This window comes from Quercus lobata, chromosome 2 (assembly GCF_001633185.2).
Source record: "Quercus lobata isolate SW786 chromosome 2, ValleyOak3.0 Primary Assembly, whole genome shotgun sequence".
Classification (NCBI taxonomy): domain Eukaryota; kingdom Viridiplantae; phylum Streptophyta; class Magnoliopsida; order Fagales; family Fagaceae; genus Quercus; species Quercus lobata.
In genome coordinates this window covers 64,100,802-64,128,037 of record NC_044905.1, presented here as the reverse complement: position 1 = coordinate 64,128,037, position 27,236 = coordinate 64,100,802, and the positions used below count along the sequence as shown (strand labels likewise).

At 37.4% G+C, this 27,236-nt stretch overlaps 2 protein-coding genes across 2 annotated transcripts; one reads left to right on the top strand and one right to left on the bottom strand.

Annotated features, from left to right (window-relative positions):
• Positions 1-12,794: 12,794 nt before the first annotated feature.
• On the top strand, positions 12,795-14,633 carry LOC115976195 (scopoletin glucosyltransferase-like). Its single transcript, XM_031097344.1, has one exon. It carries the CDS (start codon positions 13,023-13,025, stop codon positions 14,496-14,498), a length of 1,476 nt encoding a protein of 491 aa, XP_030953204.1. The 5' UTR covers positions 12,795-13,022; the 3' UTR covers positions 14,499-14,633.
• A 1,739-nt stretch (positions 14,634-16,372) lies between these two features.
• LOC115976196 (MOB kinase activator-like 1A) lies at positions 16,373-26,516 on the bottom strand. Its single transcript, XM_031097345.1, has 7 exons — positions 26,296-26,516; positions 23,489-23,537; positions 21,465-21,573; positions 21,086-21,179; positions 19,502-19,635; positions 19,253-19,416; positions 16,373-16,621 (listed from the first exon to the last, which is right to left on the bottom strand). The coding sequence occupies exons 1-7, from the start codon at positions 26,316-26,318 to the stop codon at positions 16,550-16,552; spliced, it is 645 nt and encodes a 214-aa protein (XP_030953205.1). The 5' UTR covers positions 26,319-26,516; the 3' UTR covers positions 16,373-16,549.
• Between the last annotated feature and the right edge of the window lie 720 nt (positions 26,517-27,236).

Sequence of the window (27,236 nt, the reverse complement as noted above, 5' to 3'; positions counted from 1 at the left end):
ACCTTTGAGATCTAGGAAAATGATTTGAATGATTTCTCTTTGAATGTTTTTTGTATTTGAAGTTAAAGTTCTTGAAGTTCCTGGATGCTTCAAGGCTTGATTCTAGCAGAGTTTCTGTACATCTGAATCTTCTTTGATGTTGCTTATGCCCTACATATCTTGGTGTCTTCCAAAATCTCTCCCAAGATGTCTTGGTGTCTGTAGAAATGCCTTAGGAAGGCTTCTATTTATAAGAGTTTGGGGATAGGTGAGTGACACGTGGTGAAGTCTGATTGGTGACACATGTCATCGCCTGATTGGACTACTTATGTCACTGCTTACACGCGCTTGACTGCTTACACGTGTCTGACTGCTTATGTCATTGCTTACACATACCAATGTGTGATTTTTTTTTTTTTTTTGCATGCTTTTTATGCTTTTATTCCAAAGACACTTGGCAAATTTCTATTGGTTTCTAAATTGTGATTGTAGAACCTAGAGCAATACATGGCCCTTTGTAATTGACCGTACTTTGTGGATTCGGTAGTATGATGTGTCAGCTTGTGATAGATCGGAAATTTTGATGAGAGGTTTTAATGAGACCGAAAAGTGGTCAGTAAGTAGTTAAATGTACCTGCGTGACTAGGCCTTCTCAAAAAAGGTTAAGTTGAAGTAATTTCAAAAGAGTGTTCCATGGTATTTGGAATGGGTTGGTGAGGCTGAAAGTTATTTGCAAGTAGTTGGATATACTTGTGTGATTGAATCATATCAACAAAGGTTAAGCTGAGGTAATTTTAGAATAGTGTCCCATGGTATCTAGAATGGGTCAGTGAGGCAAAAAGTTATTTGCAAGTAACTGGATGTACTTGCGTGATTAAATCATATCAGTAGAGCTTAAGCTCAGGTAATTTCAGAAGAGTATTTTGGATTGTTAGTGGCAATCACAAGGTGTAGAAGGTGGTGATGAGGCGAGGATGTTGGCTGGGTACAGCATGCAAAGCTATAGGGCTGGCCTCGCATTTTTAAGAATTCCAAGCGAAGTAATTTTAGAAGAATATACTTCAGATTATGGAAAGGACGTGTGAGAAAGTGGTTGAGTGTGTATGCGTTATTGTATCGCTCAGGTTAAGTTGAAGTAATTTCAAAAGCATATGGATTTTGGGTCTGTTGGTGGTGGTTGTGAAGAAGACGGAGATGAAGCGGAGATGGTAACTGTGTGAAACATATGATACCGTAGAGCTGGCACTATACGTTGGGGAATTTTTGGTGTAGATGTTTCTGGGGAGTATAATTTGGAATATGGGACTGACTGTATGCCAAGCGAAGTCTGGCAATAAGTCATAGAATGTGTGTGCATGATGGGACCATGTCGACGGAGGCTAAGTTGAAGTAATTTTAGAAGCATACTTCCTGAAATACTTCAAGTATAATTTAAGTTGGAGTAATTCCAGAAACATGTGTTTTGGAGTACCAACAACGATGACCTTTGTGTCTCGAGCTGGTGGCGACATGGAATATGGTTTTGGTGGAAACACATTTTTTACCAACACCAAAGACTAATAATTATGGAGGACCCAGACTGAACCATGTTGCTAATTTCTAATAAGCTGGGACCTTGGAGTTTGCTGTGAGTGTTAGATGGGAGAAAATTTGTAGAATGCCCTAACACCTTTACAACCCTTACCTAATGACATATGTTGAAAGATATGAACACAATCAGGCTGTCAGTTGAGATATATGGGGTTATGGTTTTGAGTATGTTGGAAAAACCCAGAAAATGAAAGATGGAGCTAACTTGTGATCCTAGTTTGGAAACCAACCAAGCTGTTGTTTGGTTCTAAGTTGCTGCCTCTACTGAAAAACAAAACAATTGAAGAGAGATTACAAGGTTCTCAAAGCAGTTAGGAAGTCTCCTGAGCTTAGAAACAGGTGCGTTTGTTGAATTTAGATCTCCTGGCTAGGCAGATCTGAGGTTACATGAGATTATGATGTGGGCTAGGTTATGTGAAATTTTATGGACAAATGAGGTCATTAAGTGGGGAAACGAAATTTGTTTGGATCTTAAAACTGCAATGATGTTGTGAGAAGGGTTTCTACTAAACCATGAGAAGATTGGGTTCAAGCTGATGCAGTTAGGAAGTCTCCTGAGCTTAGAAACAGGTGCGTTTGTTGAATTTAGATCTCCTGGCTAGGCAAATCTGAGGTTACATGAGATTATGATGTGGGCTAGGTTATGTGAAATTTTATGGACAAATGAGGTCATTAAGTGGGGAAACAAAATTTGTTTAGATCTTAAAACTACAATGATGTTGTGAGAAGGGTTTCTACTAAACCATGAGAAGATTGGGTTCAAGCTGATTATGAAGCAATAGTGGTTGTTAGGTGTTGAGACTAATGAAGCAATAGCGAGAAATGGCTGTGAGAATGAGGATCTGAAGATTTGAAAGAAGCAGATTTTCATTTCATGATTTAGTGTATTTTTCTTGATGAGTTTCAATGAATCTGAACCTTCTATTTATAACAAAGAGATGAAGAATGGTAGATGAGAATGGTGGATTGGAATTTTTGGTGGGAATGGCAGATGAGAATGTTTGGCACCGAATAGGAATGGTCGGTGGGAGACTGGGAGGCACCAAACCGAAATGGTAGGTTGAATATGTGACCCAATAAAATTTCAAGTTTAGGACACACTTGTAAGAGTTCATCTGTTCTTTGAAAGGGAAGTCTTGATGACCCTGAGGGAATCTAGACTAAATGGATGAATCTCAATTTTTGATTTTGGGAGCTTGAGTTTTGGACACTGCCAGTTCTTTGGAGAAGTGGGTCAGATGGGTGGTTTCCAAGTCTTAAACAAATAAACAGATTTCAAAATCAGAATCTTCACAAAAAATCTAATGGGATAGGCTTTGCTTGGACATCTTGATTCTTGGTCAAAGTTCACATCAAAGCCAACAGTTGTAGAATCAAACTATTTAAACAATTTTGGATTCTCAAATGAAGAAATGGACCCCAAAATCAGAATGTACATGAAAAACCGAGCAAGGCAAGTCCTTTCTGAAAATTTTGACTTTTGGTTAAGATTTATGCAAAAGTCAACTTTATAGAAATTGGAGCATTTGCGCAATTTCTGAGTCTCGAATGAAGAAATGGATCCCAAAATCAGAATGTACTAAAAAAACCGAGTGGGACAGGCCCGTTTTGAAAATTTTGACTTTTTAGTCAAAGTCAAAGGTCCAAATTGGTCAAAACCCCCTTTTTTCCTCTTTCTTTTTTGGGGGCAGGCAATTCGAATTTGGGTCAAAAAACGGGTCAAAACCCCCTTTTTTTCCTCTTTTTTTTTTTTTTGGGCAAGCAATTCGAATTTGGGTCAAAAAACGGGTCGGGTCTAAAAGTTCAGGTCAATTGAAGGATGACATCAAGATGACGTCAAAAGCCTGCAGGGAGTGTGTCTGTGCGTGGAAGAGTGGAAGCGCATGACATCGCATGTTCACGCATGGATGCTCATGTGTGTTTAGGGTTACGCGTGAGAGCGCATGCAACTAATGCTGTGAACTCTAAAGCATCTGGTGGTGAGTGGTGGTGCATGTATAAGCTTCTAGAGTTGATTTTTCTGGGTTTTGTAGATTGGGGGCCGCTAGATCGAGTGGTAATGCCACTTTCGTGAGATGAAGTCTGGATTTGTACGAATGTGAAGTAGTTGGCCATGATCTTCAAAGCTTGTAGCGGCACGTGGAGGTGCGTGGCAAGGCTTTTGTGCCTGAAATTTTCAAGTTTGGTAGATCAAAGTCCGTCTAAGATCCCTGTGGGGTCAGTTTTGTGAAATGATGTTTAGGCTTTCACAAATCTAAAAGAGAAGGCCTCATGTGACAATTTGTCTTGTATTGGATTGATGTGGCTTTTCTGTTCTATTTGCGGCAGCGGCTTTGACAAGGCGGTGCCTATGTTTAGACTTGAGGGTCAGGAGGTAGGTGGTGAGCCACCATTTTCTATCTCTTTTATTCATTGAATGTCCTCCTTTATCTTCAAAATTTGGTGCAGACTTCCTTGATTTTGAGTGCATTTGAGTTTGCAAAATTTGACTCCAATCTGTTTTCACATTTTTGAAATGTGAACATAATCTTTTTTTGCTAGCTAGTTGGTGGAACCATTTGACTTTCTTTATTTTTCTTGCCTGCTATTTTAGCAGAAGTTCTTTATATAAGAGTTTGTGAAATTGGCTTCGTCCATCACTTAGGCATTCTTAGCCTTTTACCTTCTTCTCTTGCTTTCAAGATTTTTTTTTTTTTTTTTGCTTCTTATTTCTTTGAACTTGTTAGCTTCTTTTCTTGTAGATTTTTTTTTTTTTTTTTTCACTTGCCAAGAGATCTTCTTTTGACAAATTCTTTGTTGTTTGTTGTTGTCTTGTAGCACACTTTCCTTGATCTTTGGACTTCAACATCAAACTCTATATTGATGTTCTTAGAGTTATGTTTGCCTCCATTTGGTGGCTTTGCATTTCATTGATAGCAACATTCTTGCAGTGACGTATGCCTTCATGTTGTCACATTCTTTTCCTGCAACAACAATCTTTTAATGATATCCATTATTAACGTTGTCATAGCGACGGTCATCTAGGCAACAATGTGATCATTGGTGTTCATGATACAATGATGCTATCTCTAGTACTTGACTTTAAAGTTTTACTAGCCTTTGTCTTGGTAATTAAGTTGCATCAACACTTGTTTTTGTAACGTAGTCACATCAAAAGTCTTTACCATGAAGCCGCGCCAACATTTGTCCCTGTACTAAAGCCATATTAACACCAGCCTTTGCAATGAAGTTGTATCTATATTTTTCTTTGCATTGAAGTCGCATCACCACTTATCTTTGTCATGAAGCTACACCAACACTTGCATTTGCATTGAAACATCACTACTACTTTGTCTATTGAAGTTATATTTGCACTTGCATCTGCTATGAAGTCGCACCATCATTCGTCTTTGTAATGAAGCTGCACTAGCACTTTTCTTTTGCCATAAAGCTGCATCGACACTTTATTTGCGTTGAAACCATGCCAATATTCATCTTTGCCAGCCACATCAACACTTCATTTGCATTGAAGTTGTGCCAATATCCATCATTGCCATGAAGCCACATCAACACTTCATTTGCACTAAAGTTGTGTCAATATTCATCTTTGCCATGAGATCACATCAATACTTCATTTGCATTAAAGTTGCATCAATTGCATTGAAGTTGCATCAATATTCATCTTTGCCATGAGGCCACATCAATACTTCATTTGTATTGAAGTCGTGCCAATATTGGCCTTTATAGTGAAGCTACATTAGCACCAATTTTCAGAGGCAACATAGTTCAAACATCGAGGGTACATAGCAATGTAGCCAGACATCAAGATTTCAGAGATGCCATCAAGACTTTAAAGATGTAAGAAGTTGCCAACAAAACCTTGAAGATGCAAGGAGTCCCTATCAAGACTTGAAAATGCAAGGAAATGCAAACAAAACCTTAAAAATGCGAGAAGAATGACGCCAATACTTTAAAGATGCCATAGTATGCTGCCGAGACTTTGACATTGCACGAACATGCCCTTAGGGGAGAGATGATGCAACACCAAATTCAGAGACATGATGTGACTCAGAATAGCAGTGATCTTGTTCGGATTTCATCAAGACATTCCAAGTGATTTGAAGGAAGAAGTTCGTATAGGATCTTTAAAAGGTCTATACCAATTCTACCAATCTTTCACTCGTCGCAATACAAATTCCAAGGTATTCATTTCGGCTTTTTCCATAGACTTCGAGAGTTAAGTCAAACATTGTTACAAACAATGGTGGGAAAGAGTTTGCGAAGATGACTTTACTAAAGGAACATATTTTCTAGCCGATGCCGCCTTCTTCCATGTTAAATCACCAGCATCCATTAAATTTCATAGAGGAAAGAGAAAACTAAAAGACCCATACATTCCACAACATTCGACAAAGTTTGCATGGTATTCTCATAAAGATGATTGTCACTTAAAAGATAAATCTTGAAATATCGGAGCTACTCAAAGTCGAGGTATCAAAGGTTCGTCAGTCATACAAGTTATGGATGCCATCAGAATTTCTAAGGGGGAGGTGTGCAACAATTCTAACCACAATTGGAAGCATTTGAGGAGTCCAATGAGAGGCGTTCATGTAAGAGCTTCCATTGATCATGCCCTCAGGAGATAGATGATGCAAAGCATACTTCAAAGGTATGGGAGGATGTCCCTAGAAGATCGACAATGCTATGTGGATTCCATTCAATTTTCATTTTCTACTACAACGACCTTTGATCATTGTAGTGAGCAGTTGATTGGCCTTAACCAATGCCTTTCCAATCAAAGGGATATCAAAAGCACATTGACGACATTTAGAAAAACTCTTCAAGCTCAATTTGCAATCCTTTTTCTTTTTCATATGACTACACTTAGTAAAAAGTACTAAGCTACCTACATACCTACGTAGTTCACATGATTTTTTTTTTTTCTTCCAGAGAGGGATTAATTTCTCTTTATTCTTACACTTTCAAAGGTAATGGGAAGACATCATGTACCCTTGCAGCGTTATGGTAGGCAATTTAAGCTCCTACCGAGAAGCGATCCTCGATTTTCAAGTGTAGAAGTGTTGCAAGAGCTTCCCATTGATAGGGTTAATCCTTGCATCATCATTGTTAATCAACTTGTGAGCTTCAATGGTCTTTGCCCCCTGCTTGAAAGTTGGAAGTACACCACAAGCAATGGTCACATAGTTTAACCCAACAACTTTATCAAAGTCTAGATCAATCTTGTTTTCTTTGGCGATCTTCATGATTTGTTCTTTGAAGATGAAATTTTTTTGGATTGGGTGGTCAATGATGCGATGATATTTGCAGTAGTTAGGGTCATCAACTTTCCCCATGTCTTCTGGTCACTTGCATTCTGGCAATTCAATCAACTTCAATTGTAATAGTTGTTCTAAGATGTTTGGCACATCTTCATCAGGGAACGAATATATTTTTTGTTCACGTTCCTTAAAAGTCAGACGACGCACTTCATTCTTTTGCCATCCTTCAAGCCTTTGCTCCTCTTCTTGGAATCTTAACTACGGCAGTGTTAACAGCCACTGGGTCTTTGAGATTGACTTTTGTATTTCTGTCATTCCTCCTTACTTCCTTCCTTCCTTTCCTTTCCTCAAGTATGGGAGGTTTGGTATTTATGTGGCTAGCAATGCTTAACTCCATAATGTGTACACAAGTTGCTAACTCTTCAAATATTTGGGGCTTTATCCCTTGAAGGATGTAAAGAAGTCCTCAATGCATGCCTTGGATGCACATCTCTATGGAAAATATTTCAGAAAGTCTATCTTTGCAATCCAAACTCAAAGAACGCCATTGATTGATATAATCGACCACTGGCTCATTTTCCCATTGTTTGGTATTAGTAAGCTCCATCATACTATAGAATTGGTCAAAACTCTCTTTCAAGTTCCCAACTGTCGATTGACTCAAGTTCTAAGTCTGTGTACTAATCAAAGGCATTCCCCTTGAATGAATGGACAAACTGCTTCACAAGGAGATCTCCTTGAATCCCTGCATTCTCACCAGTTTCTACGAAGTGAGCTATGTGTTGTTTTGGATTGCCCTTCCTGTCAAATTGTAGGAACTTAGGAGGTTGGTATCCATTTGGCTTCCTCATGTTATTGATGCGCTTTGTGTAGGGTTTTGCATATGTGAGAGAACTTGTAGAAGAACCTCTATATTGTGCTCGGATGGTATTTGTTATCATGTCTTGCAATTGTTGGACTAATAACGAAGCAATTGAAGTAGATTGTTCACGTCAAGAAGTGTCTTCATTTCCTATCCCTTTGTCATCCTTTGTAGAAGTGAAGCCAAATGGAAACTTTGGACCATGGCTTGATTCACCAAGATCTTGTATTTCAAGTTTATTCATTAGATTTGCAATTTGGAGGTCCTTATCTTCAAGTGCTTTTGTGAGAAGGACGACCCTTTATTCCATTTCAACCATCTTTTCTTCCATCGTAGAGGTGTTAGTCATCATGACTGACATAACTTCCCAAGATGATGGAGAAGAAAGTGAATTGAAGTGAGCACATGAAATCTCATCTTTTGGGTTCCCTTTAGTGGGAGAGAAGTCGTGCGACCAACTTCTTGTGAAGGAAAAAAGGGATTTGCCCCCATACTTGAGGTGTTCCAAGGTAGAGATGTCCTTGTTAATGACCTTGTTTCTTGTAAGAGGGTCTAAGGAGATGATTGTCTAGACCTTGGCTTCCTTAGTTGATTGAGATTGAAGTTAATTGTGAGCTTTAGGTTGGCTTCAATTGATTGCACCAATGCAATTGTTGGTGGTAGCCGTACCAAATCTAATTTAAGTAGCTATTGTTGAAGCTTGAATGTTCTTGCTAGAGGTCATTAAAGTTGGTAGCAAGATGATGAAGATTTCTTTCTTTGAAGGAGAATGAGATGAGAGGTAGAAATGTCCCATTGGGCGTGCTAGAATTTGTGGACGACTAAATTTCTAGTTTGAAATAAATCAAACAAGTAAAATAGTTTCACAAATATGAATTTGTATTGATGAATATGTGATACAATTCTCTGAAATTACAAAAAAGTGATTCTCTGATTCGGTCTCCTTGAAAGACTTGTTGATTGAAATTGTAATAATGTGATTTTGACTCGAACACCAAATATCCTTCAATTTGGATGAAGGATGGATCGATGACCCTTGAAACAAAATTATAATGAATCTTTGGCTATGAGCTTGTTAGAAATTCTTTGTTCTTCACGTTATTCGTGTGTTCTTCGTGCATTCTTCATCTTCGAAGGCTTGTGGTGGAAATTCTTTGGGGATTTGGAGGCTTGAATTCGTAAAACTTCACCAATTTATAGTTTCTTGAAGTTTCTAGAGGCTTTTGACCTTGATTCCAATGACCTTTGAGATCTAGGAAGATGATTTGGATGATTTCTCTTCGAATGTTCTTCGTATTCGAAGTTGAAGTTCTTGAAGCTCCTAGAGGCTTCAAGGCTTGATTCCAGCAGAATTTCTGTACTTATGAATCTTCTTTGATGCTGCTTGTGCTCTAGATGTCTTGGTGTCTTGGTGTCTTCCAAGATCTCTCCTAAGATGTCTTGGTGTCTGTAGAAATGCCTTAGAAAGACATCTATTTATAGGAGTTTGGGGTGAGTGAGTGACACATGGCAAAGTCTAATTGGTGACACATGTTACAGCCTGATTGGACTGCTTATGTTACTGCTTACACGCGCCTGACTGCTTATGTCATCGCTTACACGCGACGATGTGTGATTTTTTTTTTTTTTTTGCTTGCTTTTTATGCTTTTATTCCAAAGACACTTGGCAAACTTCTATTGGTTTCTGAATAGTGATAGTAGAACCTAGAGCAGGACATGGCGCTTTGTAATTAGCCATACTTTGTGGACTTGGTAGTATGATGTGCTTGTGATAAGTCTGGAATTTTCCCTCTTTACACCTACCATTGACATAATTTCTTTATGCATCAATAACAATTTGCCCCCTAATGATGTTGCCATGGCTGAATTTTATTTTTAATGTCTTTAGAAATTAGGAGTTGAAAAAAAATTTAACTCAAAAATCTCTAATTTCTGATATTGGTGCATTGACTAAGTTCGAAACTTATGCATGCTTTGTTAAAAGCATATTTTGCCAGTAATCTCGACAAAAGGAGGTCAACTATGAGTTATGTATTTCGGTTTTCTCTATGCCTCATATCCTCCTTGCTCTTTGTTTGTTGCGAAATTTTTATAGACATGGCATTATTCTCCGCTCTACAGTTTCCATCAATTACCATGGTCTTGATTGGAAATTAAAAATTAAATTTAAAAAAAAAAACACCAAAAGTAAAAGAAAAATCAATTATGAAGTCAATTACATTATTATATATAATTAATTCATTTAAATGTTTGTAAAGCATAAAAAAGGATAAAATCTTAAAAGAAAAGGAAAGACAAGTATAAATCACTGTCAAAAGGGTAGCGCTTCGGGAAAAAAAAAACTTTTTTATCTTAGCTCATGCTTACTAGCGTCTTTGATCTCAATTCTTGCACAATTATGGTTCATCCAGATCCCCTACTCCTGCAGGCTCAGACTCAACAGATAGGATGCCGCTATAGTCACTCACGCCTAAATGAAAAATGCGATTAAATCGCCTCTTACCCATTTTCTCCTAGCCCAAAAAAAAAAAAAAGAAAAAAAATACTACTCTGTCTCACTCAAGAGACAAAATAAACTGGATAACTAAACGTCTTGAACAAGATAGGAATGGCAACGGGCCTAGTTCGAGGCAGGTTTTTTTTTATACCGAACCCAATTTGCAGGCCAGATCCAAAAACCCAAACCCGTCTCGTTTAATAAACGGGTTTTTTTTTAAAACCAAACCCACCCCGATTTAGGCCTAATCCATGGCCCAATCCAAAAAAAAAAAAAAAAAAAGAAGAAGAAGAAAATTGCCTGAAGCCTGAAGCCTGAAGCCTATATTGTGGCCCAATAAAATAAAATAAAAATTATGTTTGCACAGATTCAAGCAGCTTGAATCTAGGCAAACATATATATATATATATGTGTGTGTGTGTGTGTGTGGGGTCAGAGAGTTTGTGACCCCAACCCATTTCATGTTAAGGCCCAAGGCTTGCGCCGAGGAGATACAAGGCGGAGGACGCACCATGAGAGTCAAGGACGATCTAAGGAAATGGTCGAGGATGAGCTCCTGCTCGGCATGCCATAAATGCCCCTAAAAGGAAAAGTGATCACAGTGCGGAACAGCACGATTAAAAGGCTGCCAGAACTGCCATAAAGCATTCTCCACCTGACAGAGCCATGCTCTTCAACTTATACAACCACCCCCAACCACTTTGGGTATGGGCAAATGGGACAAGTATCAGTCTTGGAAAAGTTGATCCTACACGTGGACGAAGGATAAGGAATATAGGTTAATATAAAAAGAGGAACAAGCAATCCAGGAGAGAGGCTGGGAAAAATGGCCAAAAACCAGAGCCTCCCAGCCCGCCTCCAGGAGAAAGACTCCTAGAGCGAACATGATTTAATTATGTATGAACACCACGACAAACCGCCGTCCGGTGACCAGGGCCTAGCCTTTCAAACCCACGCTCTATAAATGATATTGTTTGGGCCTCTTTACGTACGAGCCCAATATTATCTTGGGGTCATTACAAATTGTGTCCTTACAATATATATATTTGATTTTATACTAGCAGGAGTATACTTAGGTAGAGAAAATCAAAGAATGAAATTGAAAAATTGAAAAATAAAAAGACCCACCAGGAAATTATGGATGGATGAACAATGACCAAAGATTTATGATTTTCCCTTTCAAAATCACAAACACAAACACAAATCCTAACACCAACACAAACACAAAAATTTCAAATTTATGATTTTCCCTTTCAAAATCACAAACACAAACACAAATTTCAGATTTACGATTTATGATTTTCCCACTCAAAATCACAAACACAAACAAAAATCCTAACACAAACACAAAAATTTCAGATTTTTGATTTTCCCTTTCAAAATCACAAACACAAACACAAACACAAACACAAATACAAATCCTAACACAAACACAAACTCACATGATTGAGACGAAATGAACCCAAAAAAAAAAAAAAGATGGAGAACTAGGTGGTCCGGTGGAGAAACATGAAGGAAGCAAGGAGGCTAGGCTGCGGCAGTGAGGCGAGGGAACGAATGGGGATGATGTAGGGATGATAGTGAGAGTGAGGGAGGGTGAGGGCGGCTGGGCTGAGGCATTGAGTCTGAAAGTGAGAGGCGGTTGTATGTTGAGAGAGAATTTAGGGTTAGGTTTTGTTATAAGTTATATGTAATTTTATTTTTATTCTAAACGGGTCGGGTTCGAATTCAAATTCAGCGTGGGTATTACAAAAATCCGAACCCATTTCAAATTTTATTTTAAAAACTCAAACCCAACCCTACTATTTATGGATTATCCATAAGGGTTGGGTCGGATACTTGTGGATCGAATAACAATTGTCATCCTAGAACAAGATAGTGGGACACACCGAGTTTAAAACTAAAGTCATAAATCAGATCATATCACTCGATTTGATTCCATTCGTAACCACTTTTCCTCATTCCTTTAATCTCTACCTGCCAATCCAAACTCTAAAACCAAAACATCTTTACTTGCTTTCCACTGTAATCATTACACACACTCCTCCCTCCCACTCTCGCTAATCCTTCCTTCTTTATCATCATCTACTTTCTTCTTCTATATATTTCTTCTTCTTGTCAAGGTTTTTTTGTAATTTTATTTTATTCTAAACAGGTCGGGTTTAGATTCAAGTTCGAGGTGGGTATTGCAAAAACCCAAATCCAACCCGAACCCGGTTCGGGTTTTATTTTAAAAACCCAAACCCAACTTATTGTTTATCAGATCGGGTCAGACTGAGTATCCACAAATCGAGTAACAATTGTCATCCATAGAACAAGACAGTGGGACACACCTAGTTTAAAACTAAAGCCAGATGTCGTTCCTTTATCGATCATATCACTCATCGTTACAGATTCGTAACCACTTTTCCTCGTTCCTTTGCAAAAACCCAGATCGGTTCGGGTTTTATTTTAAAAACCCAAACCCAACCTATTGTTTATCAGATCGGGTCAGACTGAGTATCCACAAATCGAGTAACAATTGTCATCCATAGAACAAGACAGTGGGACACACCTAGTTTAAAACTAAAGCCAGATATCAGATCATATCACTCGATTCGATTCGTAACCGCTTTTCCTCATTCCTTTATCATCTCTACCTGCCAGTCCAAACTCTAAAACCAAAACATCTTTACTTGCTTTCCACTGTAATCGTTACACACACTCCTCCCTCCCACTCTCGCTAATTCTTCATTGTTGATCATTATCTTCTTTCTTCTTCTTCTATATATTTATATAAACAAGTTACTCCAAACCAAAACAAAGCAAAAGGATCTAAATACAGTACAGGAACAGGATGGGAGGTGTCGGTGGTGAGATATTTGTTGTTACAGGTGCTGGCCAAGGTCACCTTCACCCTTGCATGGAGCTTTGCACCCACCTTTCCTCCCGCAATTTCCACACTACCCTCGTCATTCCCTCCATCTCCGGCACCACCCCCACTCAGATTCCCTCTTCCTTCTCTCAAAACCCACTCACTTCCTTCGTCTACATCACCTCGGGTCCTCCTATGCGCCCCGGATCTGATCCGACCCGCCAGCAATCCGAACTCGAACTCCAAGCCCATATCACCACCAACCGCTCTCAGTCCCAACCTCCCATCATCTGCGCCATCGTCGACTTCCAGATCGGGTGGACCAAAGAGGTCTTCCAAAAATTCAACATCCCCGTCGTCAGCTTCGTCAGCTTCGGCGCGTGCGCCGCCGCCATGGAGTTGGGCGCGTGGAAAGCCCAGGCCGGTCAGTTCAACCCGGGCGAGGAGGCCCGATTCATTCCCGGGTTACCCGAAGAAATGGCCATTACGCCCTCCGATCTTAAACGAAAACCTGTAGGTCCTCCACCTGGCGGCCCACCTGGAGGCGGCGGTGGTAGAGGTGGTGGTGGTCCGCCTAAACCAGGTGATCGGCCACCGTGGGTTCCAGAAGTTGAAGGCGCGATCGCGATGATGTTCAACACGTGTGACGATCTGGAGCGTCCGTTCATCGACTACATGACAGCTCAGATGGAGATGCCAGCGTGGGGCGTGGGCCCACTCTTGCCCGAACAGTACTGGAAATCATCATCGTCCAATTCGGTCATCCGCGACCGTCAGATCAGACAGCAGCAACGCCAATCAAATTACACCGAGGAGGAGGTGATCCAATGGCTAGACTCGAAGCCACGTGGCTCGGTACTGTACGTGGCATTCGGCAGTGAAGTGGGTCCCAGCATGGAGGAGTACCCACAAATAGCTGCCGCATTAGAACACTCAACAAACCAACCTTTTATCTGGGTCATACAACCCGGGTCGGGTATACCCAAACACGGTGGTGGTGGGGGTCAACCCGGTTCAGAAAACCAAGAAGGGTACTATCCACATGGGCTGGATAGCAAAGTGGGTGAGAGGGGTTTGATAATAAAGGGATGGGCACCACAACTGTTGATACTGAGTCACCCATCGACTGGTGGATTTTTGTCACACTGTGGTTGGAACTCGACAGCTGAGGCTATAGGGCGTGGGGTCCCATTTTTGGCATGGCCCATTAGGGGTGATCAACACTACAATGCCAAGTTGGTGGTGAGCTATCTCAAAGTTGGGTATAAAGTGGCTCATGATCTTTCAGAAATGGTTAAAGAGGAGGACATTGTGAGAGGAATCGAGAGGCTAATGGGGGATCAAGAGATGCATGGGAGGGCTGCTAGGCTTCGTGCTAAGTTTGAGAATGGGTTTCCTGCTAGCTCTGAGGCTGCTTTGGATGCTTTTGGGGATTTTATTCGCCAAAAAGCACCTTAAATTAAGAGGACTCGAGATTTCAGTTGATGTTTACATCATTTTCTATGTTACCTTGTGTTGTGTGTACTGTGTGCCCCTGTTCATGTAAATAACAAGGGCTTACAAATCTAATCCAAATAAGTTGCTTTTTTAATGCATGGATTAAGTGGTTTTAAGGCACATTGAAGAGCAAACAAGGACACTAGATAATGATGAAATCTATTTATTAAAAAAAAAAACACTTGTTGATGGGATCGTGGCCTTTCATAACCATATTCCTTCTATTGAGGCTTTGGTTTCCCAACCTGCCTTGATTTTGGTTTCCAATTGGCTTTAACAATTCAACAATGTCCATTGTCATTGCCTCAGCCTTCGTCGCATATGGAGAAGTGTCCTCCAAGAAATGGTGTGATAACCACAAATACACGGTCATAGACAACGCTTGATGCTAGTCTCTCGAGATCCAAGAGCTGGTTTACATCATTTCGAGCAGAAACCTTTAGCATGCCCGTTGCATTTTTGACAATAACATTCTGAGTGCGGGTTGAAGCAAGCCTCAGGATATGGTACATTGCTTTTGGGCCTCTTATATTAACTGGGGCAAAACAAAAGTTAAAACGATCTTCAAGAAATCATTTGTGTACTCTCTCCAACATATTTGCGACCTTCTTTATATGATCATGTCAACACGGAAACTATGATCCATCTAGACCGCAATTTTCATCAAACTTTTCAAGTAGATAGAAGAATACTACATTAGGGAGTCGAATAGCACAACAAATGGTTCAACCTGTTCAAAGAAAGGAAAGAGACAGAGTTTCCTTACTTCTTCAGAGGGTTGCTTCAAACACTCAAATGTAGTCTAAATTATTCTTCTAAATGCAAGGTTGTTGTGACTCCGTCCCAAAGTAACAGAATAACGGAATACTTGTTGCATCATCTAATCTTCCAATCACACCGCGTTTGCTTTGCACCCTTCTCCGCTCTTAAGTTGCAATACACATCAACAGGATCCCGTGACAAAACAGTCAAATAACCACCCTCAATAGCAACCATGGAATGGTGAACAATACCCTCCTCATTCACATGTTTTTCCTACTCAACCATGGTTGTACCACCAACACTACTATACAACCTCATCTACTACACCTTGCGGCAATTCAACAGTTTTCCTATCATCTGCATCAAAATCACATTCTGATTCAACCATTGTCAAAGTGTCATCATCATTAGGAACTGTAGCTGAAGAAGAAGAAGAAGAAGAAGAAAAGGGTTTTAACAACCAGTGGGAAATGGTCAGTTTGGGACATCCAAAGCAGAAGCAGCAGGCTAATGCAAAGGAAGATAATCATACACTGTCTAAAAAAGAAAAAGGAATTGAAATATTGGTTGAATAGCAAAACCTAGAAGAAGAGGGACATGATGGTGATTTAATTTAAGTTTATTTAACTAACACACACTCACATGGAAAACCTGGCAGGCTGGAACACTTTCGGAGGGAGAGAGAGAACTAATTTGGTTGAGCTTGCTGGGCGATGACAACAGACCAGACTTAAGTCTTGACTCTTGCGGTGTTGGTCCCTCCTTGGTGCTGGTGGGTGTGCATTCATTGGATGAAACATGCCACCACAGTCCACAGGTTGATTCACTTTCTTGGTCCGCAAGCACGAGGTGAAAAGTTGGCAGAGACAATTTGAGAAATCAATGGATGTAGCAAATGCACAGCATTGCAACTTAAATGTTCTTAAGCCACCTACATATCAGCTGATGCTTGATAGCCTTCAGCCATTTTCACAACCGCACTCTTGACACCAATGCGATGACTGCTCATGTGCTTTTAGCATTTTCTTGGTCCACAAGGAGAAAAAAATAAAAAATAATAATTGAGAGAAATGCTGGCATAGAAACACTTCAAAAAATCAAAGGCATACATATAGCACACATTCACAGGAATTTGTAATATAAAGCAATTTAGGACAAACTCTAAAGTCATACTCACAACCAGTGTTTGTTTTACTTTATTTAATTATCGTTCCCTTATATATAGTCTTTCACAGGATACGCAGATCCCTTTAGAAAACAACAATGGATTCTATAAGCTCTTGAAGTGGAGCCAGCTCCTTTCTGTCAATTAGCACAAATTCCTGCACAAAACCACAGTGACAAGTTTAGCTAAAAACTTCACAATCAAGGTGCATTTTATATCAGACATACTCTAAATAGCTTATTGTATGTTAAAGAATGTTAAACACATGTCAAAATTGCACATTTGGGATGTCAAAAGTCAAAACACATTGGGACACTTAATGGAGAAAGCAATGAGATGCCTCTCCACTTGCTACGTCCAAGATTAATGGAGTAAGTATGTTAAGGTTTTCCATGACCTGAGGTTCAAACAAATTATTCTGCAGAACCATGATCCAAGGAAACAAAGCTCTTTTTCTTTTTTTTGATGAGTAAGAAAGATGTATATTTAAAAATCTACTTTATGCATGAAAAGCACAAAGCTGACCAGCATTTACAAAGAAGAAAAAGAAACAAAGAAGAGAATAAACAAAGAAGAAAACTAAGTATAAAAGAGGAGAGAACAAAGGAACTAAGGGAGAGAATCACTAGATGAGAGTCCCCAAGCCCGAGACTAGTCAAATAGAGATGAATAGAGATCCACTAAAATAGGCAAACAACTGATCTCTGGAGCTATTCAAGAGTCCTCAAAAGTCTGCCGATTGCACTCCTTCCAAAGACATCACAATAAGTGCTTTGGAACTGTTCTTGGTAAGACTCACGAAATCTCAAAAGATTTAAGAACAAAACTCCACAACCAATGAGCCTTCGCACAATGATGCAATAAGGGGCTATTTGGATTTTTATTTTTCATCACTCACCACTCCTCACTTAATTTTCGTCACTCATCACTCATTACTCATCACTCATTACTCATCACTTAAAATACCCCATCACTCTACACGAAGTGTGTTTGGCACCATCACTCAACTTGTCATCACTCGATATTTTTCAACTGTTTGTGGGCCCCATATCTGTCACTTGGTGCAGCTTTTATGTTTTTTTTTTTTTTTTCCTTTAACCCTCAGTACCCAAACTCACCGAACCCAGTAAAAAAAAAAAATCCCAGAAACCCCAACCTAGTGAAAGAAGAAGAATAGTGTGAAAGGAAAAAGAAAAAAAAATGATGAAGAAACCGAACTAGTGAAAAAAAAAAAAAAAAAAAAAAAAAAAAAAAAAAAAGAGGGTCAAAAGTTGGCTAACTCTGACCGTGGGATCCATATGTAGTTTTAATTACGGAAATGCCATTGAAAACAGAGTTATGAAAACTAAAAATACCTAAAATGTGTTTTCAGTTTCCATAACTTATCACTTAAAAATCAGAGAATTAAGTGATAAAAACAGAGTTATGAGTTATGAAAACATGAAATCCAAACAAGTCTCTCAGTCATGGGTCCCACCATTTTTGAACTATAGGTAATGGAAACAGAGTTATGAGTTATGGAAACATGAAATCCAAACACCCCCTAAGTGATCCACAATCTCCCCACAACAATGACACATAATACACCAATCAACAAAATCAAAACCCCTAAGTCTCAAATTATCAAGGAAACAAAGCTTTCATGCTAGGAAATGCTTCAAGTTCTTTATCTTTAAAATAAAAAATAAAAAGTTATGTTCCCCAATTGCAAATCCTAGTGTAAAATGAACAAGCACAAAAATGGACGAGATCTCACTTTGAGGTTAATGCCAACATTCTGCAAACTAATGCTAGCTTTGATTTGTTACAATGGGATGTTCCCCAATGTCAGCTTTGATTTTGATCTTTCTGAACACTTGTGCAGACTATTACTAAATAGGAAGTTGCATCAATCAATGATAATGCAACAAATTGTTGGCTTCTTTAATATTATTTACATCCCACTGTAACAAATTTAGTCTTATGATGGTAGCAAGGCATCGCCTAGGTTCAGAATTACCAGATGTTATCTCAAAACATAGAATATTTGCTGTAGGAACCCTTGCCAGCTCCAAAGATCCAAAACAAGCATAAAGAAATGAGAGAAGTGATTTTTAAAACCAAACCCATCTTGTATGATTGAGTTGTTACAAAAGATTAAAGAATTTCGCAAAAAATTGAAGTCACAAAGCTCAGGATTAAGAAATGTAAAACTTATGCATGACTTGAAATACACATATTTTATTCCCTTTTTGTTTTTTGGTAAGTTACAGTCCAAGTGGGTCATGAACCTACAACCTCAAGTTACGCACCAAGTGGGTCATGAACTGACGACCTCACATGCTATGACAAACACATTGACTAGTGATCCACAAGCATCATATAGTATATTAAATCAAATGCTTGAATAATGCTATAGAATCTTTAGAATTTAGCATGGTTTTATCATATATATATATATATATATATATAAGATTCTGGTGTAACTTAGAAATATTGTCTTTCAAAAGCATGATTAAGGGAAGAAAAAGGCAGGCTTTTGGATCATCAGATGATCATGAATCAAGATTTGCTAGAGTAGTAGTAGACTCTTATGGTTACTTATTTTCCTTTCTTATCAAGTTTCACTTCTTTAATATTATGCAGACTGAGTACAAAAATTATATAGAGAATAAATTATGGTATTTATTTCAAGATCATGTTGATGGTCAATAGATGCTAGTTCTGTTCATGAAACCACCATGGAATGAAGAACTCAAACAAAAGAATAAAGAAAAATAAATTAGTCATTGAGATATAGAAGACTTACACAAGTAAATAGTATAAAATGCTTGAAGCATGTATTTAGATGGGCCTCCTCCTTGAGGCTTACAATTTTCTGAAAGTGAGAGTGGTAGATGTGGGCATATACACGGAACAATCTTTTGAATATTGTCTTGACAACATCTTTGAAGTTGGGAGGAAAGGGTGACCCTATGAAATTTTTACTAGAACAAATAAATATAAAAAGCATAGAGATATAATTGAGATAATGTACAAATATGACAATGGATATTACCGAGCTTTTGAGGAAAAAGGGATTCATTATCAAGCTGGCCTTCAATCCAGTCCATTAAAAGTTCAACATATCTTGGAGCAGAAACCTCAATAGGTTTCTTGATTTTTTCACCATCTGCCCACCGATACTCGTATCTGTAAAATTTATAAGCATATCAGAAACTGTAAATCTATACTTACAATTATCCATATATCTATCTAGAGTTTTTTTTTTTTTTTTTGATAAGTGTATCTATCTAGAGTTTTAACACTTCTTTATTCTTTTTTCCTTTTTATCTTTTTTGTTGAGAGGGGGGGTGTGGATGTTTAAATATAACTGATTCTAACAAAAATTATTTCAAGAGATTTATATAGGCATTTCATTTTATATCACCATTTAATCAGTTTATGTCATTCCAGGAGGCATGTACTAAAAATATAGATTAGTTTGTAAATCTATAGGCTTAAAATATATGGGGAAAAAAAAAAAAAAAAAGTCTTCAATGTTAAAGATTCTGGTAAATAAATATATGGCAAATTGCACTTTCCCCTCTTAACTATGGTGCAGTTGAAATGTCCCCCTAAACTACAAAACTAAGCAATGATAACTTAAGGAAGCGGGGTGTAATTATTTTGGAGTGGTACTTCATGTGTAAAACTGAGAGAGTGAATCACCTATTTCTACACAGTGTCATGGCAAGGGAGTTGTAGTCTATGATATTTTCCTTGTTTGGGGAGAGGGGCATTACTCACTTTTGAAGTTTAATGGGTACACTTCAACGGCACCATAGTTGAAGGAGGTTGGGGGTGGGAGGTGCAATTAACCCAAAAATACATACACAATGCATCTAGATATCACATTTAGAACCACGTCTTCCCCAAAATGATCAGAAAAATAATCCATATGCTGATTAATTATAGCAAAAACTGCCAAAAAGAAACAACTTCTTTCAAGTTTTAAAGTAGTAAAGGTCAGTAGACATGATGCTTGTTTAGACAAGAAAATCAGTTATGTGGTAGTTACCTGGGAGTAACAAGTAACATTGCCACACAAAATGGAACCATGTGCAAGACAAGTGAGGCAAAGTGAGGTTGAAAGGACTTCATTTACATATTTAATACCATGTAAGTAATATGGGTAGACCAAAAGCTATTAATTTAGTTGGATTTTTAAAAATTTTATACAAACAATTTAATTAGGTGAGGGAGAGACCAACTTCTCACTTTATATGTTACTGTAGATGGAAAAGAACCCACCAATGGAAATATCCCAATTACTACCAAATTGGAGGAAATTTGAAAAAATCAGTGGAAAGTAACACTATTGAATTTCTATAAACTAAGTGTGCATTTGGCTACAACTTAAAAAGCCAACTTATTTTATTATACAACTTATTTTTGTTACTATTTATAGGTCCCACTGCACTTTTTGGTACTATTCATGGGTCTTCCTGTATTATTTTAGTTAACTTTTACCTTTATCTACAGTACTTTCAACAAAAAGTTTTCAGTTTCAGTAAAATAAACGGATCCCAAACAGACCCTAAATGTCATAAAAGAAGATGAAAAAAAAAAAAAAAATACAGGTTTCAATATTATTCCATACTTGGGGCCTGCTGTCATTGTTGGACAATTCTCATTAGTACAGAATTCTGTGAGGGTCCCATAGAGCAAATTTACTTGGTTGAAGAAATCCACAGCTGAAAAAAAAAAAAAAAAACCCACTTCAAATTTGAATCTCATGCAAGAGCTGCAGCAAAGCAAAAATTGGTTGGAAAAAAGTATTATTACATTTAAGCATCAGCTAAATAAAGAACATTACACAACTTAGATAATACAGCTGAATAGCACATGATTGTACTAAACCTAGCAGATTGACAGGCTTAAAATGACGGGAAAAACTCACATACATTAACAGGCTACATATTCTGAAATTGTAAGTGCACACATGCATGCAAGAGAGAGAGAGAGAAAGAGAGAGTTACTGTTGACAGCAAGCCACTCATTCAAGTCCTCCCCAGTAGGAAGTTTTACAGCCTCCCTTAGGTTTCCACTACCTAGGGTGGCATCAATGTGCTTTCTAAGTTGTGCCCCCTGCAATAGAACAGGATAAGTATTGGAGCTTTCAGTTATACCAATAAAATAACAATCAGAGAATCATTAATAAAGAGGCAATGTATTTCAATTAGCCACAATAAGAGAGATCTAAAGAACTGGACCAGAGGCTCTGGAAATGGCAACTTGATCATCATATCAAAAAGAATATCAAATACATTTTCTACATGGTTATTCAATTCATTAAATATGCATTTAAAGAAGTACCATTGCATTGACTCAACCTTGTTTCTCTCTCCATTTTTACCACTCAATTGTTTCTCAGCACATGTTATCCCCAAAATAAACTATTGCCAATCATATTTCAGCCACTGGATCCAAATAAGGCCCCAATGAAATGACATGGACTAAAGGGGCTTTGTAGGCAGCAGGATAGTCCTTTAAAGAAAAGGCTGGAACAGCCCCATAACATGACCAAGCTGCGGGCGCCAAGTGGTTGACATTCACACAACAAAAGGACCTGATTTCAGCCAATTCCTGGGATGTTTCCAGCATTGAAATTGGGCCCTGCTCCCACAACCCTGGAAATTGATTTTGCAGCAGAGAGGACTCTTTGCTAAAGGTTTAGGTCTTAAAATCTTGTTTTAATTGGATAAAGTGACTGCTGATAGAAGCAATATGACGCAGATGCATATGCATAAACTTGTTCTCCTTCACCAAGAATGATTTTTCAGCCTATCAAAAAGAAAAATATGCTCTCTCTATGTAGATATACGTTCACTAGGGATCAAACTAAGGGATATAAGCATATTTGATTTGTTGGGGATAGTTTTTTTATATAAGTAATAATGAATTTTAATAAATGAACTCTAAAATTGTTTCCAAAAGAACTACAATCTAAGATCTACTAAAGAAATAGAAGACATTCCACCAATTATAATACAACACTCAAACAAAGAAAGTAAAAATATAGATTTCATCTCAACGACTCTACCCCTTTAAACATTCAAGTATTCCTCTCTCTCCAAATTGTACACATAACACACTGAGGATTAGAATTCCAAATAAGACTATTAGTATGTCAACCGTACAGCCCTCTCCAACAAGCATAGTCATCTATCATATTCTCTAGCATCACCCAATCAATTCCTATTACAGAAAATACAAAGAACCACATCCTACAGGCAAATGAAAAGTGTAACAACAAGTGATCCACAGACTGGCAACTATATGACATAAGTATTAAGCATAATTTTCATCTATGAAATAACAGGTGTTACTTTCATGCTTTATCATCACTGTCTGTGTAGCTGTTTCTTCTTAAGAATTGGAGATTTACTCCTTATTAGTTGTAACTAATTATTACACTTTTGCTATAAACAATTAAAACCTATTTCCAAAAGTGAATTTGGTCTTACATATTTTGAGCCTTAAATCAAAAGGCCAAAATCTGGATCATCAACAACTCAGATAACCCACATAAGTCTCCCATATATATATATATATGTGTGTGTGTGTGTGTGTGTGTGTGTATCATGAAACTGACCCCTAAAAAAGAAAAAAAATAAAGACAAAGCACATAAAGCACCAAAAACTAAGGTCTAGTGAGCCATGACAAATATTGGATAAAGGGCATCAGTCAATATCTACTGTTCTAATTTGGTACTGAATTCCTAAAGATCCTACACTAGAGAGAGGGAGAGAGCAAGTGTTGATGATGGTGGTGGTGGTGGTGTTCATGACAAAGACAATAAAGATGGCGAAGACTGAAGAGACAATGATGATTGCAGCAAGTTCTTTCCCATACAAGAGTAAGCAATACAAGATTTTCTGATGGTACAAAAAACGAATGAGCACCCATGTAAAACAGATAAATAAATAAAAACATTTTAAAAATCTTGTAAAACCCAAAGCACCAAGAAAGAGATGTGACTAGATAGAAAAGGGACTTAACCTTGCTCCCTGAGGGTGCACTCTTTTTTGGGCGGAATGTCCTTTGGTTTCTGTTTGCAGAAGAATTAAAAAGGCGAATATATATCAGCAAAAGAGGTGCATCACATGGTTTTAAAGGGCATCAATATTCAAATAAAATCTAATGTAATAAGGAATATTTATGAACAGCACAAAACCATGATCTTCACACCTACAAGGACACACACACACCAAAGGAGCAATAGAACCACATACTGAAACTTTGGCATCAAGTCAGGTAGAAACTTGTATAAATAGTCATTCCCAGCAAAAATAATAATTTCAAATTAAAATAAATACATACATAAAAATGTACAAATAGCCTGGAAAAAAACTTCCCAATGCACTCTTGACTCATTTTACCCTAAATTAACTAGCTTTGGTACAATACATTTATATGCTTTGAACTTCACCACCATGTTTCTCATAATGAGAGGCCCCTGGTCTAGATTATTCAAGGATCCACTACGAGTTTAATAAAATAGACAACATTAGCTTACCTGTCCAAAGTTTACTATCTAATTTTTTTTATAAAGCAAAAGCCTTCTTCCTTTTAGTTTAGAACCAATCATTGAGCATGTATATCTCCCCTATAATCTTGCAATACATAAAGTCATCCATATAACACTGCCGTCCCTACATAATCAAACTCTCTTCAAGGATCTCATTATCACTTCTTAAGTAATAGCAATGTCCTTTACATTCATACCCAATCATTGAATTTTTTTTTTAACACTCCCGGTGGGTTTTGAACCCACAACTTACCCTCCACCCTTCCTTATGTGGGGGAAGAGGTGGGATTTGAGCTAGAGCTCATTGGACAATCTTTTTTTTTTTTTGGGATTTACATTTAAACCTAACTGCAAAACACATTCTCTCCTCGGGTGTGTCGCATTTTTGGACTTTTTAAGAAGTAATCACTAAAGCTTTGCAAAGGCAGAGGAAGTGTTTCATAATAAGGTCGCTCCTCTTCAATTTAAATGGCATCCCTTTTCCATTGTTTAAAAAAAAAAGCATCCTACAATACTGATATAAGGCTCTTAAACATATCACGGAGAATCGTTCCTATAATAGAAAAAACAGACAAGAGGGCTCCTTTCTCAAAGCAAGCCCTGTCCTTCTTGGTGCCATATCTTTCAGGAAGTTGCATTCTGACAAAAGCAATAGCATATAATTCAATTATGCTAGGCAACTAGCTCAACAATTGAGCAGTCATTTATTTATATCTGGTGGAAATGCACCTATAGCATATATTATTTCTTTTTCTTCTAAGCAAGATTGTATTTGTAGAAGAAAATTACATTCTGAAAGAAGTAATCAAGATATAAAAAAATGAGACCACGCGTTTAGCTCACCAATTCAAACTATCATTTATTATGTCTAATTGAAAATGCCCCTATAGCATATAAATAACCAACATTATCTATTAAAAATACACCACTTAAAAAATGCACACCACAGACATTGTGAACAGTCAATTTTAAGGTGCAGACAGCAGATGTCTACCAGCAGAACCAAGATATCATCATAAACAGGCAAATGCATCTGAATCCATATATGTGAACAAGTTAATTAATTTTTGAATAAGCATATCAACCAATTAGAAGATGCTGCAAAAACTTGTTCAGAATTTGAATCCATAAAGTGAATACTATCACCATAATCAGCGGTTTCTTTTTTCAGAATTTGAAACTTTTGATCATTGTGAAGAAAACACGAGATGCTGCAAAAACTTTCCTCTTCTTCTATTTTAGAGTGAAACCATCATGTCTATTCCTTTCTAATAAAGGAATGATTCTCCATCATAGTTCATACACATAAAATGTTGACAGAACTATTGCTTAGTTCTTATAATGAAAAAGGAATGAACAGGGGAAGTTTTCATGAAGACCAAAGTTGTTATGCAACACTTCATTCATTCTAAAACTTCAACCTTCACTTCATATGAAATCCATCAGCACAATGCACTCACGGCATCTTGTGTACAATTAGAACGGGGATTTCCCACTTTAGCTTCATCTTTTGAATACCCAAAATAACTTTTAGATAAAATTACGTGTTTAATAGAAGATCAAATATCTACAACCAAGACTAAAATAGTCAAAAGAAAAATTCAAGAACACCATTTAAAATGAACTACCATCACTCAAATTCTAACCCGTATTCCCCACCACTTTCTCCTTTATAGTTTCTCTTTCCTTATTTCACCATTTCCCGACTCTCTTATAACTAAATAACTTCCCACATCTACTCACATAACTTCTTTATCTCATATTCTCAACTAGTTAGAATATTATAACGCAAAAACAACTATAGAATGCTAAAATTGAACTTCAATTTGGATTTTGGACCCATTCAATTCAAGTAATTTTTGCTTTTTTGATAAATAATTTTAACATATGGTGTCCACAATTGCTCTTTATCATCATGCCAAGAAATCAATTTGTTTTTGGTGTAGGTGGGTATCAACCCAGACCTCTTATTCCACCATGAAGCTTCTATTCGACCAGATGTCTAAAAATCATTCAAACGGGCAACTATGAAGCTTCTATTGTGTGTTAGTATTTTTGTAATAATTATAAATAAAATAAAAAAAATAAAAATAAAAACCCATATACACAATCTTGATCATATAGCTTTTTGAACCCATTTGCAATTATGCCTAATAAATAAAAAGTAAATATATAACCGTTCGAAGTCACTATCTAAAATCACTAATCTGATCTAATCTTCTTCACATAAAGTAACCCAATAAAAAGAGAAGTACATTTTTTTTTTTTAATTATTTACCTGCCGAGGCCAAAGAGACTCATGGCTAGCGCGAGAGAGAGCGAGGATTCAGAATTCTTTCAGGTGTGCTATTTGAGTAAATTTCGAATAAGTTCCTGAATGTGCTCTTATTTGCGTGGAGCTCCCCAGAGATTGAGATGTGATGAGATATAAAATTATGCAGAGATTGACTTTTTTTTCTTTTTTTGAGAAACAATGCAGAGATTGACCGGCTGTACATGTGCTGTAAAGAAAAGATGTACGTATTTTAAGGGAGTTTCGGCCCTACGTAGGGACCACTACTTTTACCACCATTATGGGCCGTCAATTATTTTCATTACGATCTACCATTCGTTCTTTACCATTTGTTTCTAACAAAAAGTAAAGCATATTTGTTTTTCACCGCTCATATTTGATCATATTATAGTTTCCGTAAAAATTGTTACACAAAAGTTGTATCCTTATATTTTCTTGGTAAGAAATGAGGTTTTTTTTTTATTTTTTTTATTTTATTATTATTTATTTATAATCAGAAAAGAAACAAAACAGCTTTATAAACTAAAAATGAGAGATTACATCTTGGATTATTGCTTACTCAATGAAGTAAGGATTCTCTTCAATCCATGTTAAAAAATCAACGATGCCAAAAGGGACATGTAAGGAATGAGTTTAATTGTGTATCAAGAGGAACACGTCGTTAGGTGAATGGTTTGTGGGGTCTGTTAGAACTATTTTAATTCGTTCATTATTATGCCAAAACTGCCCCAAAATATGATAGGCAGGGATTGGGTCCACTTCTTTTGTGCATTATACCTATTAGAATGTGGATGTGTGGCAATAGTTTGAATCACAATAGGTCCAATGCACAGGAAAACAAGACTCAAGTCAGATCCTAATATGACATACTTTATATACTATATAAAAAATGAGTCCAAAATTGATAAGGACAGGGTGTAAAACCT